We start from the raw sequence: 18,787 nt of genomic DNA on the forward strand, positions 1-18,787 counted from the left end.
GAACTGGGAACAATAAATCATGTGCTTGGAAAACTATACCAGGGCATATCATTTTGTAAATGCAAACTATATCCCTATAAATGTCTTCAGATAAATGTGTTTGGTTTCTCTGCTTATTAAATACTTGCATGGCAATTTAAGTGACTCCCTTATACTGCATAATTGATTGGCAGCCTCTGAGTGTTTACCTTTGTAAAAATTGACAGACAGCTCTTGAATAACTCCTCAGCCACCAGCATGCTGATTTCTGCTTATAGCTCTAGCATTCTCTCCATTTTTGTTGATGGAACAAGCAAATTAAAAGCTTTCTGTCATATTTAGGTGTTAAAATTTCTTGAGTACCATGTGTATGAGGGTTTGGTTACATATTTTGGAAGTAGAGAAAAGGATCAGCTTATTATTTGCAAATATTATATAACTCAGGTATTAATACAGTAGGATTTTAAAAGAATATAGACATACTTCACCAATTATGGTTAAAAGTTTTTAACAAACAATCAAAAAGAGAATTTGGTAAATGTGTGAGACACAAAATATATTATGAGATTATATTTCAAAGCGTCAGGTTCAAAGTCTATATTTTATTTATTTAAAGTTATTTAGACTTATGAAGCCTTAGTGATTCTCAGTAATGATTAACATGATATAAATTTCAATTCAGTCATGTTTACAATTACATTATAGTGCACAAATTATGTATGCCTAGACCCAATTCCTGTTTGCTTAGCATGTCAGCTCTGTGTAGTCAAACGGTACGCATCCAGGAAATATCCAAAAGTTAATTTCATCTGTGGTTTTTCATGATAATACAGGGAAAAAGTCTTAACTTTAACATATTACCCAGAAAGATAATAATATATCTTTCTATCTTTGCCAGGAATCAAAGAATCATTTCTTTTAAGGAACAATACTAATTTCAATGAATGGATGTGTGATGGGATGCATTCAAGAGGCATATGAATGGACTTCTTACTATATACATTGTAATCTGCAGAAACTCTCTGAGATATTGTACAAATTCTTACCTAATTCATTCATTTAACATCTGCTATATGTCACACTCTGTGCTAGGAGCCTGAAATTGTCTAGTCTCAAGTTGTTACGAATCTTCAGAAAAGACTCAAATATTTATGATGGGGACAGACTATTTTTTTTTAATGTAGCACCAGAGAGTATGTTTACAGAAGATTTAAGTGGGAAACCCAAACTTCACAACTGGAATTGATAAACGGGAGGGAGTAAACTATAATTCATTCAACAACAGGTGGGAATTACAAAGGACAATTCTATAAGTTACACAATAGGAACAGTTTTTATACACATGAGCTGAGTGGCTGCTTGTTGCATTATGTGTGAACTAAAGCATTAATCAGCCTAGGCTATGGCCAGATCAGAGTCTGGAGGAAAAAGTTGGCACCGACTTGGGAGAATTTTTCAGGAAGACAGACAAGCATGAAGAATAATGAGCACAGACTGGGTGGCTCAGTGGGTGAAGCATCCAACTGTTGGTTTCAGCTCAGGTCGAGATCTCAGAGTTGTGAGGTGGAGCCCATGTCAGGCTGGTAGCTCAGAGAGGAGTCTGCTTGTCGTTCTCCCTCTGCTCACTCCCTGCTCTCTCCCTCTCTGTCATAAATAAGTAAAAGTAAAAATAATTATACTTTTTAAAAAAAGAATAATGAACACTAAAAAGCAAAACTTAAAAATTAAAGTGGGGGGGTGAGAATCTGAGTGTTACTGGTTTTTGTGTCCTAGCTCGCTATACCACTGCTTATTAAAGGTTTTTATAATATTAAATGCCTCTTGGGAACATGAGCCAAAAAGTAATATACAAAACTTATGCCCAGTGGTTTATTTCACAAGTGGAAAGAAGCCAGTTCTAATTAACTATTACATACCATCTAGTGTGTGGTGGTCTTGTTGGCAACAGGTAAATGCCACAATGAATTCCTGGAAAGTCTAAAGCAGAGCACATTCCAAACAATGCAACTGAAATGTCTTCCTTTTCTAAAGATTTAACTTACTTATTCATGGAAGACACGCACAGAGAGGCAGAGACATAGGCAGAGGGAGAAGGAGGCTCCCCATAGGGAGCCTGATTTGGGACTTGATCTCAGGACCTCCCGGATCACGATCTGAGTCAAAGACAGATGTTCAACCACTGGGCCACCCAGGCATCCTGTGAAATGACTTCCTAATTCAGAAATAGTTTTCTGTGTTACATAGTGGAAGTTTTGCTAAGCCAGTTTATATAATGTGAGCTCATTTGAGTTAGCACTTTGTTTGCATACTTTATTTGTGATCCCCACCAGGGCTTTTAAAGTGATTTTAAATAACCTAACCTTTTATATAGCTTATAATATACTTTAGGTCATTGTGGCAACATCAATTTCCTTAGTAAACAAATATATAAAGTAAGTAAGAAATAAAAGTTCAGTCAACTCTATTTTGATAGCTTTATATTCTAAATTTGTGGGGCCCCAATTTGAAAAATTGACTTTATTTGTGCCAACTTAAGGGCAAGTTTTGTTAAAGCTAAAATGTTAAATCTTTTTTTTTTTAATTTTTATTTATTTATGATAGTCACACAGAGAGAGAGAGAGAGAGAGAGAGGCAGAGACACAGGCAGAGGGAGAAGCAGGCTCCATGCACTGGGAGCCCGATGTGGGATTCGATCCTGGGTCTCCAGAATCGCGCCCTGGGCCAAAGGCAGGCGCCAAACCGCTGCGCCACCCAGGGATCCCTGTTAAATCTTTTATAAGTTTAATTTTGAGAATCTATTTTAAAAAACATAATATTTGAACATCAGTTAAAGACATATACAGGTATAATGTGAATTTTCTTTCACAAGAACTATCATTGTTTATTCTCACTTTTACAGTTTAAATAATCCTAAATATAATGAGATCTCATCCTGTATCTTACTGAATGTAATTTGTTACTAAAGCAAGTTATGAGGAACAAAGGAGGTTAATTATAGTGATACTATGTATAATAATTTTTAATGACAGAAAAGAAATAAAATAATACTGTTTGGGGAAAATACCATATAAACTCATCCTGTTAGGGGTCTGTGTACCCAGTGATCCCAGTGATCCTTTTTCTGCCTAACATTTACTTTTAATCATTCCTATTTTTAAAATAGTTTCTTTTTTGGTCTTTTCTGTTTTTATTTCTTTTCTTTTTTAAAGTTTTTAAATTCCAGTTAGTTAACGTAGTGTAATATTAGTTTCAGGTGTACAATTTCTACCTGAAATACAACTTCTATATAACACCCAGTGCTCATCCCAAGTGCACTCCTGAATCCCCATCTCCTATTTCCTCCATCCGACCCCCCCCCCCACTCACCTCCCCTCTGGTGATCATCAGTGTGTTCTCTTTAGTTAAGGGCCTGTTTCTTGGTTTTCCTCTTTTTTCCCCTATTATTGTTTATTTTGTATCTTAAATCTTATATGTGTGTATATATGTATACACACCATTCATCAGTTGATGGACACTTGGGCTCTCTAATAATTTGGCTCTTGTAGATAATGCTGCTGTAAACATCAAGTGCACGTATCCCTTTGAATTAGTATTTTTGTATTCTTTGGGTGAATACCCAGTAGTGCAATTGCGGGATCACAGGGTGGTGAGGAATTTGAGAAAGGGGAATCTTCTATACTGTTGGTGGGAGTACAAACTGGTACAGCCACTCAGGAAGACAATATGGAGGTTCCTCAAAAAGTTAAAAATAGAACTACTCTAAAAGAGTTCTCTGCTGAGTCCCGTAAAAATTTCAGTTTTTGTGTTTGGAATTCTTTGCATTTTTAAAAACAATCACAGCTATGCCTAATTCTTAACGATCAAGTGGTATTTTTCTCTTTCTGCCTAACATTCCAGTAAAAAAGTATATTTTTTATTAAAAGTCAATTTGAAACTACATTTATTTTTCTTCATAATACTTATCAATGTATATTGTATATTTAACATTTTTTAAACTGAGAATGTAAATCACATAAGGGCAGGAGTTTTTGTTTCTCTTTTCACTCCTGTAGCATTATTGCCTTAAACACTGTCAAGATCATGAAGGTATTCTATACATTGAGTGAATGAATGAATGAAGAGAACATTTGCTTGGTATATTAAGAAACTCAAGGGAATATTTAAAGTGTAACCTTAAATAATTTGTATTCATTATCTTGTGGGATATCCATTAAAATTAGGCTCAGAGAAAATTCAATTTTATGTTGGCCGTATTCTATATTCAGATTCTAATTAATTTCTATTTTCAAAAAAAAAAGAAAAAAAATTTCTATTTTCAGCTAACTATGAAATATACAAGGCAAATATGATGCTTGTAGTAAAAGATGTTTTGTGAGGTTTTGAGGACAACCATCATATCCTTAAATTATTTATTCATATGTGATTTTGTGTGTGTGTGTGTGTGTGTGTGTGTGTGTGTGCAGGCATGTTTTGCATGCACACACACACTCAGAACCAGTGGTACCCCAAGTGCAGTTTTTCTCTTCATGAGGCTTAAATCACCATATGATGATCATAACACTTAACAGAGTCATCGTCCTCTTAGTTACTCAGACTCCAAGCCTCAGGGCTTGCTTTCATATCTCTTTTGTGACTTCTCCAATATATGAATTACCAAATTTGGTTGATCCTCTTACTACTAGGCATTTGGGAACTAGCATTTTTTTCTCTAAACTCTTCATATAATTAATCTCCCTATCTTGTCTATCACTGTTTATAGATTTATTATAAATTATTCCATCTTATGCATTAGTTGGATGTATAATATCACTTTTTCCACGGAGGATTTGTGTGTGTTTGTGTGTGGTGTGTGTGTTTCAGGAGGCATTATATATCCTCTCGTGTAAAGTAGATGAGTCCTCAGTGTTACTTAGTTGAATTTATACTTCACATCTGGGTCAGATAATGTTCATTAAATGGTTTATCATACTGTTAGTTTTTTTAATAATATAAACTATTCCTGAAAATTTCTCAATGAATCTTTTTGATAGCCTATTTATTACTAAAGATAGATGATTCTGGAAATTATTTTATTTTCCTAAATATCCTACAACAGATTTCATCATTTTATTTGAAATTGAAATCTTGGCTTTCTGTTACCATTTTTATTCTCTAAGCTGCTTCATTAAGAGCTGGTAATGATAGATGTCACTGAATTCAAAATTGAGTTTCATGGATTATGATGGAGTTAGTGACTTGATGGGGAAGTCCCAATAAAGCAAAAGACTTCCTAATTAGGGTTCCAATTCTAATCTAATGAGGGTTTCCATTTTGATATCTGAAAGGATTTTTTTTCCTAAAATCCCCACTGATGAAAATATGCATTCTAATGTCAGAGTAGATTCATTATTAAAAGATGAAAGTAATATGTCTTAAGTCAATATATGTTTGACATATTTGATAATGAAGGCAAGTTTCTCCTTCATGTTTAACTTAGCTTGTGGTGAATTTGTGGTTAATTTCCTACTAATGGTGGTTGATCCACAGGTTGAAAGGCCTTCATGCTGACCGTTATTGTTCTTGGTTCTTGTAGGAAGAAAGCTGGGTTAGGACTTTACCTGCCTACTGAGTGGGATGACCTCTGGTTTCTTAAAATGGTAGTATCTGTGTGACTAAGAGAAGAAATAGTGATATTTTATGTTTGTGTGAATGTAAAATTTTCCATGCATAGCTCTGCAGTTACTTGTGTTTTATAAATTATTTTCTTCATATAAAATGCCATTTAAAATGCTAAAGGTGTTCCTTTTGAAAAATCTCTTCAATTATGATACAAAAATTATGAATAGCTTATACTCAATTAGCACTTGATCCTTCTTTCCACAGAGTTTTTTGAAATTATTAATTTTGCGTGATAATTCCATGTGAAATTTATTTTTAGGGGGATAGTTCCTATGTGAAAGATCGCTGGTGTGTTTTTGATGGATTTATGGTCTTCTGCCTTTGGGTTTCATTGGTGTTACAGGTAATTAAAACTTTAAATTACAAGGGGGTATTTTCCAAACTGTGCACTGTTTTGCATTGAAAATCTAAGTAAAAATAGTAATGAATATATGTCAGATGTGGTGGTGAAACTTTCTATAACATTACATTATTTTAAATGTTTATAACTTTAAAAACATTTAATCATTGTCAGTCACATCTATGAATTATTTCTCAATCAGACATGAGTTAATACTAGAGCAAATTATTCTTATTAAAAAGATGTAAGAACATATTTATTGAAATAAAGGACAGAACATGGTAATATTTATGTATCTGTAGAATAAAAAATTGAATTTAAAAATGAAAATTCCAGTCATTTATGTGACTGAGTCCTCACTAAAAACAGCTGGCAAATATAGATATATTTGGATGAACATAAAATACCATATTACAAATAGAAAATGCCTTACTATGCAAGATGGGAGCATATATTAAAAAGGCCTAAAGGTGGGATTTTACTAGATAATAGAATTCATTTCCATGCATTCATTCAGGCTTGATTTTTGCATTTAATTAAACTCAAGTTGCCATATTCATTAAAAAATTTAGAATAGAATAAATTCACAGTCCATCCTGCAAAGTCATCTTAATGCTTATTGATGAGCTCTCCTTATTTTTATAAAGCTCACCTCTCCAACAATCTGATTTCATCCTGCATATTAATGTGTTCTTTTCCATTTAATAGCTGTTATATGATTGACAAAACATTTTCTAATTATCATTTTGCCTCTGTTAGTAAATGGTACAATTCCTTTTTATTTTTTTATAATAATCTTAACCCTTTTTCCATGACTTTATGACCTAGCTATTTAAAAAGTTCCACCAAAGAACATTATTCATTAGGAAGACTCTGCATACTTATTCTAAATTGGCACTAGTTTTTGTAATAAAAAGTGTGCTTCAATAGATTATATGGAAATGAATAAGAGTGATAGCATTTACATTAGTTTATGTATTCATTTCTCTGAAGATAGCTATAGCTTCAAGATGGGCTCAAAAGAGAATTTATTTCAGTGGAAAATAATACAGGGCAGAGTTCAGAGTGCAGGGTGAACCTCCTGATGCCATCTGAGTTTGTCATAACTACTGGCAAAGCTAAGGGAAGCTCTGAGCTTGTTTATTCTTACCTCTTAATTTACAGGTATTTGAAATTGCTGATATAGTTGACCAGATGTCACCTTGGGGCATGTTGCGGATCCCACGGCCACTAATTATGATTCGGGCATTCCGGATTTATTTCCGATTTGAGCTACCAAGGACCAGAATTACAAACATTTTAAAGTAAGTGCTGCTTTTATTATAAGTTAAGGAAAAAAAACTTATGACATTTTTGTTAAGTTTTGCCTACTTTTTTTCCCCCTAGGCGATCAGGAGAACAAATATGGAGCGTTTCAATTTTCCTACTTTTCTTTCTACTTCTTTATGGAATTTTAGGAGTTCAGATGTTTGGAACATTTACCTATCACTGTGTAGTAAATGACACGAAACCAGGGTAAGTTTATCCACCAACTGCATTATAATCTACATGATTAACAAGAAAGTTTCTGCAGTTTTTATGAGAAAACTTTGTCTAAATTGAACAAAAAAAAAGTATTTATGTACACTGTTTTATATCCTCTATTTCCTCAAAGTTTTTTTCTGATTTTTTTTTAAGACAAGTATTCAAGGCAAGTCAGACTGAAAAATGTAACCTCATGGGAAAGTAGACTAAGCAAATTCAAAATGTGCATTTGGAGATTTTCCTCAGTGTGACAGAATGAGGAGTGTGCTATCATAATACCATCTGAGTATTTCCATTTCTTATTTAAATAAGATGGAAATGAGAAATGGTAGAACTACTTGGAAAAACAGTTAGGCAGTTTCTTAGAAAGTTAAACAGACACCTTCCATATATCCCATTCATTCCATTCCAGGTATCTAACCAGGGGAAATAAAAACATATGCCCATAAAATAGACTTTTACATAGTGACTGTATTTGTAATAGCCCAAACTGCTAAAAACCCAAATTTCTACCAACAGATAAATGAATAAACAAATAGTGGTATATCCATATGATGAATACTGTTTAGCAATAAAAAAGTATGAGAAATTGATATATACAACATCTTGGATGGATCTCAAAATAATTATGCTGAGCAAATGAAGCCAGATGAAAAAGATTACATATTCTGTGATTCTGTGCATACAAAATTCTAGAAAATGCAAGCTTATCTGTAACAACAAAAAGGAAAACAGTGACTGCCTGGGAATAAGGTTGGGAGAAGAATAAAGGGTTACCGGAAGCATTAGGAAACTTTAGGGGTTAGAGTGCCTCAGTAGCTCCGTCAGTTAGACATCTGGGTCCTGATTCCAGAATAGACCCCTGCATTGGGCTCCCTGCTCAGTGGGAATCTGCTTCTCTGTCTCCCTTTGCCCCTCCCCCTGCTCGTACTCTTTCTTTCTCTCAAATAAATAAAATCTTAAAAATAAATAAAGGAAACCTTTGGGGTTAATCAATATGCTCATTATCTTTTTTTTTTTTTTAGTAGTATGTTCATTATCTTGATTGCAGTTCTGTGCACATGTTAACATTTATCAAGCTGTAGATTTTAATAGGTGTAATTTATTGTATGTCAAGTATATCTTACAAAAACAGCTTAGAAATGTTTTAGTGTAAAGCATAAATCTAAATTTCTTCATACATTTAAACAGTTGTTCCAACACTATTTATTGTGTGCTGTTATGCACTAAATTTAATGCTACTTTTCTCATTTACTAATTCCCTGTCCATATTTGGGTTTGTACCTATTGTCTCTGTTGTGCATAATCGATCTCTTTGGCTATCCCTTCACCAATATTACACTCCGGAATTTATCTAGATTATAACATGGTTGTAGGCATGGGGTCACTTTCTAGCTTCTGCCTTACATAAGCTCTGGAAGGATCCAGAGGGTTTTCTGCCTCTTGTGCGCATGAAAACTCAAGCTCTTAGCTACTGGACACTTAGCCCCCATTCATACCACTATTTTGTCAATTCATGTACTTCCCTCCCTCTATTTGTAGTTCTCTCTTACCTTTTGACCTTTGGGGACCTGTTTTTCTTTCTTGTAAGCCCAGATATGCCTTTTTAAATGTTACCATTTATCCAATAGATCTAGTTGTTTGTAATGGAAAGGGTTGAATTTAATATAGCTCAGTTTGCCAGAACTAGCCCTCTGGTACTCATAGCTAATTTCCCCCCTATTGTTGTCATTACATTGTGAAGGGGAAGGGTGAAGAAGATTCTTCTTAGGGCGGGTGCCTCCTTCTAGCACAGAGTAAGTACTTAGTAACGATATGTTGGAGGCATAGTGCATGGTATATTATATTTAGACAGATGATAGTAACATTGTGACAAATGAATATAGAAGAGGAAATTTAAAAAACAAAGGGAGAAGAGCTGCTGAATGGGATGATGGAGAAATGGTTAAAAAATAGAAAAGCACTGCTAAAAGTAGAGAGAAACAGCAAGCTAGCACACACAGAATGGGGAAGTTGAAGGAAGAGGTGAGTAAGGAGGTTGGTTGCCTGTGTGGGTGAGGGAAGAGACACATGCGTGGAAGAAAACCTGTAGGCAGTTGTTTTTTTTTTTTTTTTTTTTAAGTGTGTGTAGGCTATAAAATCTGTCTAGATTGTTCCATGAATGAATACCCAGGTGAGGAAAAGATATTGTGTGGGCGGGAAACAATAGAATAGAAGCGAAGAAGGGAGAAAGCTGCTGTGTTCTAATAGCTTCGAGCACAGGAAGCTGATTTAAAGTTTCCATTTTATTAAAAATCAAGTCGGAATGTGAGAATTCTAAAGCTTGTTAGAAGTGTAAAACTAGCTGGAAGATCAGGCATCCTGCTGGCAAACTTAACAGTGACGCATAAAGTACAGTACAAAACAGGGAAGAGGTAAAGGAGTGCCTCTGACCTCAGGGCCCTTGCATCACTTCAGAAACTGCTCTTTGCCATCTCCTTACCATACCCAGTACTAGGACATGAATGGCTTTGAAAAAAATATTAAAAGTCCTCTTGTATTGTGAATATTAGCTCCAGCTCATTATTTTATCCTAAAAATGGAGTTCTCTGTGAAGAATCACATACAATTTGGCAGAATTTTCAGTTACTCTAGACACAGCAGTTATGGAGGAAGGTCTGCATTTCATTTTCTCTTTCCCATATTTATAAAACCTGCCCATTAGCTTTATGTACATACACATATATTTTGCCTTCCTTTTATGTGGCAATTGCTCTTTGAGAGGAAAATAGGTAACTAGCCACAGGGTAGTAATGTTGCTCATAATAACAATTTTCGTAGGTTTGATGATTCATTTCAAGGACCAATCACTTGTTCCATTTTTCTTTTACTTTTCAGTCAGTAAACTCAATTTTAACATCTTACTTAGAAGCAGAAAAATTGTTGATGCCATTTTACCATTAGTTCTAGCCAGACATTAATTTATTTTTAGAGATTTAAAAACTGTCCAGAGTCAAAATAAAATGCATACAAGTCCCAACTAAAAAAATTTCCAACCTTTTTGCTTCCTTTTGTTGCTTCTGAACTGGGAATTTATTATAAACATCTCTGGATCAGATATCAAGCCACAGTATGATGGCAGAGTTTCCAGCAATCAGAGTTGCCTGTCACTGTCATGACCTCATTTCTCTTAATTGTCCTTTACAATTGTCCGATTTCTGCTTAATTGATTTGCATGTGCTATAGCCTAATAATGGGAGAGCTTTCAGGCAGAGCTATGTCTGTTCAGGAACCTGTATCTCCTGCTTTCAAGGCTGATCCCTGGAATTGATTATGTATAATCTGTTAAGAAAACAGGATAAATAAGGAAGCAACTCAATACACACAGTCTTGCTTTTAGATGGAGCTGGTTTCTTCTAAAGAAGAAAGAAGGGAGTCTTAGCTTTGTTCATGGTAGCATTGCTAGTAAAGCTTTGGATTCTTCTCAGATAATGAATGGCAACATAAGGCAATTATGAAACAGGTAATGTCATTTAACTAAGCAAAGCACTTCATATCCTAAAGAAATATGAGAAGACCAATGGCCTATGGCAGAAACAGGTGTTGCAAAATGCCAAATGTGATGGCAGAAATCTCCTAGAAGCTGTAAGATGAGCATGTAAAAATGATCTGGTAGGTGAAATAGAAAAGATGAAGACTTTTCTGCCACCTTATTACCATTTCTGAGAAAGGAGAGAAATTTATTCCTAGCTTAGTATCAAATAATGAAATCTTCTTCCCAAGAGTGAGATAATTAGAAAAACTCTAAAGTAAGCAAATGTAAGCATTAAGTATATGGAAGTTTCCTGTATGGAGAACAGGGTTCAATCTGGGCTTCCAGTAAATACTTATAATGGCTGAGCCATTGGTTCTGAGATGTGTAGGTAGGAGACAGCATGTCACAGATACTCAGGACAATCCTAGTATGTCCCTGCTGTGGCAGAGTCATTACTAATAGCTTTCTTTTCCACGGGAGGAGTTTCAGGATGGTCATCCCACCCAGGGCAGCTTGTAGGACTCAGTGGTACCACTTAGCCTACAGACAATATAGAGTTGGATTTGGGTTAGTTTTCTATTGCCTATCCCAAATATTATTGATGATTATGCTTTAGGGTACTTGGAAAATAAATGAATTATTGGCTTATGAATTCTGTTCATAACATAATGAAGTATTTTGAATGGAGAGGTCAGAAGAATTAAAAATTGAAATGCAGTGGAACTTAAAATATTAATTTTTAACTTCTGTGGACTTTATCAAGAGGGAATTTTGTAGCATATGTAAAATCATAACTGCCTCAAATTCATGCAAAGGTCTTTGAAGTCTTCTTGATTTATATTTAAACCTTTTTTGAAGGATGAAGACAGACAGCTATGTTTAACTTAACAGAATTCATGCAGAGATGTCTGCTGGGTGGGAGATGCAAGAACAAATTTGGATAAATGCATGTTGGAAAGATTTTCTTTAAAATATTTATTTATTTTTTTAAGATTTATTTATTTATGATAGAGAGAGAGAGAGAGAGAGATAGGCAGAGACACAGGAGGAGGGAGAAGCAGGCTCCATGCCGGGAGCCCGACGTGAAACTCGATCCCGGTACTCCAGGATCACGCCCTGGGCCAAAGGCAGGTGCTAAACCACTCAGGGATCCCCTCTTTAAAATATTTAAATAAGAAATGAAAATACTCTGATGGGTGCATGTAGATTTTTAACTAAATTAATAGCAACATTTGTGCAGCACCTATTACATCTTACATATTTTGCTTCTATAACTAATATTTAGAGCAGCCTGAAAGGGACTATTTCCCCCATTTTGCAGATGAAGACACAGTCCCAAAGAGATCAAATAATATGTTCATCTGGTAGGTAAGTGAGAGCACCAGGAATTGAAGTCAAGTCCGACTTCCTAGCCCATGCTTATCTATGATTTGAGCAACTTCTACATATTATAATCCCACATTCATAAATCTATGTGCACATATAGATCCACATCCATATGCATAAACTCTTTCTATGGCAGAGAGAAAATGAAAGTCCATGTGATATCTGGTTTCTTTCTATCCCTGGTAGAAGTTCTGATACAGGGGATTGTGTCCCATCCAAATCTGAAATAGTGGCATGCCATATATTTATATTACTGTATTGCCTCTCTTTTTAAATCATTGTGCATATCCATCTCAAGGATGTGGCCCACCTGAGCCACCAATTAAATCAACCTTTCATATGCTATGAATTTTTAAGAAATTAAACATAAGTAAATATTTCGGAATAAACTGAATTCCCGTATGAAAATTAATACAAAAGTGATTTTCACCAGAACAGAAAAAATATGTCTGTGTCTCTAGCATAAAAAAACAAAGAAAATCCTCCATTTTGAGAAAGGGTCTTAAAGAAATTGAGTTATTTCTTTTGATCAGTTATACTATAGCAATTCTTTTGACCTTACTTACCAAAAGAAGAGAATGTAATAACATATGTCATAAAACTCTTACTTACTACTAGTAGTAAATGACTTTTACTGAACAATTGATACCTGTTATCTTCTCATTTAATACCTGCATCGACCTGTTATTATGTCATATTCTATTTCTACACTCTGTATTTTAGCCGAAGAGATAGAGCCTTAGGGAAGTTAACTAAGACATTTAAGATGAAACAATGTGTAAGTGGCAGAAGTAGGGTTGAAACCCAGTTCTCCCTGACAGTGATTTCTATGCTTTTAAACATTCATATCTATACCTTGGTCAGTATATGAGATGATCTTCAACATACATGTGTGTCCAGAATATTTGAAAAAAAAATGTCTAGTTTCCCTTTGGCTACAAGGCGTACATGCTTAGGAGACAAGTTATGAACAGGGTGAATGAGTATGTGGCTAGGACGGCTTGTATTAGGACTGAATTCTGTCCTGGGACTCCTGATCATATTATATTAATGGGAAATGAGGAGCACTGCCAATTCAGCCCCTCGCAGACAGCATTCACTGTAGTTGCCTGTGTAGAAATCATACCTAGCATCATTTTGATAGCTCAGATTTAACCTGACCAGTCTACTTTCCCTCCAATAGAAACCACAGTCACGTGCAGTGACCATAATAATAGCACTAGCATACATTTGGGGAATTCATTTCCAGGCTGCGATCTCTCTGATAGGGAGAATTACCTGGTGAGCTTTGTAAAAATACAAACTCACAGCCACATCCATGGATTCATGTTTATAGCAGGACTTAGATTCTCAAAATCCATTGGGTTAGAAACCAGTGCTGTAAAACCTTAGTTTTACATTAAATCTCCCAAAGATGTGTTCTATATAACACAAATTTTGCATGGCTTCTTCAAAGATAAATCTGGAGTCTTCAAAGAAATGCTCAGCTTTTAGCTGCTACACCTCTACCTGTGGAGAACTTGAGTTTTCTTTCCCTGAAGGCTGTTTCTGTGGAAATGACTAAGAAGCACCAGAGGTAATCAGAGACTCTTGTCATTCTTGCAAGGAAGCAAGTTGTCCATATGTTCTGGGATCTGCAGGACAGTCATCTCAATTTTACTGATTCAGTGACTCTTACCCCCTTAGGTCTAGCGACTACGCTGAGAGGTGTACTTTGTGGTTGAGGGTATCTGAGGACTGGGACTCTGGCACTTTCTACATCCTTCCCTGGTCCTCACTTTTAAGGTAGCTCCATGTTCTTAGCACCATGGAATCCTGACATCATTTGACCCCAAAGGATGGAACCCTGTTGGGGTGGGAAGAACTGCTGCTCCCCAGCTATACACCTCAGCCAAACCATGGCCAGAAAACATGAACATATTTAGAGCTTCTCCTTTTTTTAAGATGTTATTTATTTATTCATGAGAGACAGAGAGAGGCAGAGATACAGGCAGAGGGAGAAGCAGGTTTCTTGCAGGGACCCCAGGGTCACGCCCTGAGCTAAAGGCAGACGCTGAATCACTGAGCCACCCAGGCGTCCCTGGAGCTTCTCATATGTATGAGGCACTTTGTATTCCTGGTTGCTAATTCATAATGTGGTCACATAAGTTGGGCATGATGAGCTGTATAAAAGAGAAGAGGAAAGAACTCCTTGCCACATATTAATTAATTGGCAAAATCACCGACTGAAAATCTATAATCTTAGCCCCAAATTCTGTTTGGCCATTCTCTGCCATGCCTACTGACTCCTTACAGATAACTTCTCACCCTGGATCTTGTAGTTTCTCAAGCAAAGGGGAAAAGATTTACTACTTAAGGACTAGATTCACAACATCAAGGGCAGTAGTCTTTATCTTATGACTTCAAAACAGTTTTCACATTTCCAGTTTGGAACTGATCAGTGCAACCTCTGTGTCCTGGTACTTTATTTTTCTGATGCTCTTTGAAATACATTCATGTACTTCTCATTGCTTAATCCTTGCCTAGATCCCTGTCACACGTGCTGTCCCTTATGCGCATCAGCAAAGTAGTGAGTGATATAATTAAGGGAAAAAAGTTGGGGCAAATATATAATTAAAGAACTATTTGGATATGACTATTTAGGTATGGTGACCATTTAAAATATTTGTTTTCAAAAGAAAATAATGTTTTGTCAATTAAGTTACATACACTATTTAAAAAAAAATATTTAGTTTTACCATTTGATGCACAATGAATTCAGTTCTTTATGGTGTGGCATTGTCTATTTAGCCATTAAGGAATGGATTAAGGAATGGAAAATCATATTAAAATACTCTCAACTTAGTAGTAAGGGGAAATTCTTAGAAAATGTGCCAGATTTACTTGTTTATAGAAAGTAGTGTGATGTCAATATTATTTCCTGCCTCAGACTATTTGTCTTGTTTTGTAGTCACTGTAAAAGTCTAGACAGAGCAAGTAAAAGTTAAAAAAAAAAAAATCAATAGTCTCTTCTCTGCAAATTCCAGGGTGGGGGTAAGAATTCCAAAGCATCCAGCAGTAGCAGTAGCCAGGCCAATTCGTAAGAGCTTTTAATTAATCCTGAAAGCAGAGGCCAAATAGGAGTGAAAATGAAGCCAGATGATACTCTGGAATGAACCCAAGAGGCGGGTAGCCGCCAGAACAGGTTCATTGTCAGCACAGGAAACGGACCACCTCTAAATGCAGGTCTAAGCTTTTAGCAAGAAAACGAGCCTTGTTTTTCTGCCTGCCACTAAGAATGAAGCAAGCAATGCCCTAAGGTATCAAGGGTGCAAAAACTCTGTGTGTGTGTGTGTGTGTGTGTGTGTGTGTGAGAGAGAGAGAGAAAGAGAGAGAGAGAGAGAGATTCACTCCATGGGTTTAACTAGAAATGCATTCCTCTATGACTTTTCCTGAGAACATACAATATAAATAGGAGAGAAACTTACTGAAGTAGTAAATAACAAAATGCTCTTAGGTGTACAGTGTTATCTGTTGCACATAGATTTGCTATGCTGCGTACCTCCTTCTTTGCATCACTGACAGTCTCCTCATGGAATGCAAACTTCAGAAACAACATTTGTTGTAGCTGAGCCTCTATGAATATTTTCTAAACCAAATGGACCAAATTTTGCTACAAGAACTCATTGTTCTGCTTATGTTCAGTTCTTCAAGGGAAAACAGTAAAAATATACATATATAATTAAAAATCCATATATCTATCTAACTATAAATTATCATAAGTATATTTTGTGAAAATCTTGCAAATAACTTAAGTAATGACTTCTTTTGTAAGTTAGTGTTTTTGACCTTTTAGCCAGTCTCTCAGACGAGGGACAGATTGTAGTCAGTTCAAAGTATAGCAGACTCACTGTGTCAGTTTGGGGGTAGCACAGATTTTTGTCTTTTTCCCCAATATGCCAATCACTGAAAATGTAGTTTGAAAATTGTTTGGTATGGTAACAGGTGCTTGTTTACAGCCCCTGAGAAAATGCTGTGAATAGCTACACCTACCAATGAAAGGGTAAAAACATTATTCTCTCTCTCTCCTGTGCACATACAACATGGGCTCTGGCATTTCTACTTTCCAGGATGCCAGGGCGTGTATCCGCCCTAAATCGAGTGTCTGTTGATCCTTTAGTGGTCACTCCAAGCAATGACCCTTTTGGAAGCTCTTCCCCGTGCTCATCATCTACCACCTGCAGTTTTATGTGTGATGTTTCTACTTGATGCTCTTGTAATGCTAGGAGCTGGTAGCTGGCTCTCAGAGTGCTCATTATGCTTTACTGTTGTCATTACTTTCCTAGCTAGTAAAGGCTCTGATTTGGGATTATCTTTTTGGTCATCTCCATTCTTAACATGTTGTGTGGCATAGAATAGATCTTTCAGATTTAATCATTTTGAATGAATGGATGGACAAATGAAATAAAGTAAGAATATGGGGAAAACACTTCCTGAAAAGGGGCTAAGTAATGATAAGCATATTTATGTTCATAAGTGACAGTAGTTCAAAAGGCCAAAACTAAGTGTGTTGCAGCAAGCAGTGACAGCAGTTTGATATTAGTAGAGAGAGATGACATTGCAAGTAATGGAGAGAACAATTTAAACACAATGTCTTAAGCTATTGCATTTGGCATTGATGAGTCCTGTGGATAGCTGAGAACAGAACACAATGGGCACATGGTTCCCTCTAATTATTACCTTTTTTAAAAAATAGGAAGGTGTGAATATGAAGTCATTGTGGGAATTGCTTTTTAATAATAGCTGAAAAGTTTCTCATTTTACAAATGAAGAAACGGAGGCTCAGATGATCGAAGTGAATTGCCTAAGGTAATTAAGTTGGTTAATCACTGAACTGAGATGATAATCTTTGTGTTCTGATACACAGCTCAATCAGTGTTCTCTACTGGCAGGAGTAATGATTAACTGGAAACCATACAACTCTTAAGTACTGAGGTATTGTTTGGGACTGTAATATACAATATTAGCAACAAGTTCAAAACATATTTTCTTAGATCTCAAACTCCTACATAATGTTATTTATAAATAGGATATTTTGTTAGGAATTAAAAAAGAGGGGTGCCTGGGTGGCTCAATTGGTTAAGCCTCTGACTCTTGATTTTGGCTCAGGTCATGATCTCAGGGTCATGAGATCAAGCCTTGAATCAGGCTCCACACTCAGCTCGGAGCTCCTTAAGATTCTCTTTCTGTCGTTCTGCCCCTGTCCCCTGGCCTCTATTAAAAAAAAAATTAAAGCATATGCCAAGCAGATAATGTCTTTTGAAAAATAATTAACTGCTACAAAGCATTCCAGCATTCATTTTGAAACGTGGAAACTACTAAAGCCAGAGTTTAAAAAAATGGAAAATCCATGCCAATTTTCAGATATCACACTTAAAAATTGTATAAAAACAACAGGATCCAATTGTTGAAGAATTTCCTCTGTAGTTACTTTACAAGCAAACAAACATATAAATAGATTTGCCATAGGTTTAAATAATGGTGGAAAGGCACATTCCTTCAGTTAGCCAAAAAAGTAATTATGATAGCATCTACTGTGTATTACTCAAGGATCTTAGAGAAACAGAACCAATAGGATGTGTATATAGAAAGCAATGAGATTCTTTATTTATTTATTTATTTATTTATTTATTTATTTATTAAGATTTTATTTATTTTAGAGAGAGAGAAAGAGAATCTCTAGCAGACTCTGCACTGAGCACAGAGCCTGCCATGGGGCTTGATCCCAGGTCCCCAAAACCATGACCTGAGCCAAAACTAAGAGTCAGACACTCAACCAACTGAGTCATCCAGACACTCCAATGAGATTCATTTGGCTCATGTGATTGTGGGAGCTAGCAAGACCAAAATCTTCAGAGCAGGCCAGCAAGCTGGAAATTTCAGAATGAGCTATTGTTGCAGTCTGGAATCCAAAGGCAGTTTGGAGGCAGGATTCTTTTCAGAACACCTCAGTATTTTTTCTTAAGGCCATCAATTGATTAGATAAGGTCCACCTACATGATGTAGAATAATCTGCTTTACTCAAAATCATTTGATTTAAATGTTAATCATATCTAAAAACATACCTTCTCAGCAACATTTACATGGTGTTTGACCAAACAACTGGTACCATAATCTAGCCAAATTCACTCATAATTTAACCATCACAGACTATGTATTAGGGAATATATGGAATTGGAAGTTACACTAGGGAACAGTTGAGTTTGGAAGACATCCAATGAACAGCTGGCCACTCAAACATGAATTACACACTTCTCAAATGCCAGAAATGAAAAGTATAATAAATTATGGCGAGAAGCCTAACCCAGTCTGAGGGACTTGGAGTGGCTCTCCCTAAGAAACTGACC

General features: G+C 35.8%; 1 protein-coding gene across 5 annotated transcripts in view; it reads left to right on the forward strand.

The window, feature by feature from the left end:
* The window catches only part of NALCN (sodium leak channel, non-selective), a 318,959-nt gene that overhangs the window by 40,492 nt on the left and 259,680 nt on the right, over positions 1-18,787 (forward strand). For all 5 annotated transcript variants that reach the window (XM_077855055.1, XM_077855051.1, XM_077855050.1 and 2 more), the window contains exons 4-6: positions 5,897-5,980; positions 7,142-7,281; positions 7,364-7,492. In XM_077855055.1, the coding sequence (XP_077711181.1) occupies positions 5,897-5,980; positions 7,142-7,281; positions 7,364-7,492 (353 nt within the window). The remainder of the gene's footprint in view (positions 1-5,896; positions 5,981-7,141; positions 7,282-7,363; positions 7,493-18,787) is intronic.

This window comes from Canis aureus, chromosome 17, assembly GCF_053574225.1.
Source record: "Canis aureus isolate CA01 chromosome 17, VMU_Caureus_v.1.0, whole genome shotgun sequence".
In the NCBI taxonomy this organism is placed as follows: Eukaryota; Metazoa; Chordata; class Mammalia; order Carnivora; family Canidae; genus Canis; species Canis aureus.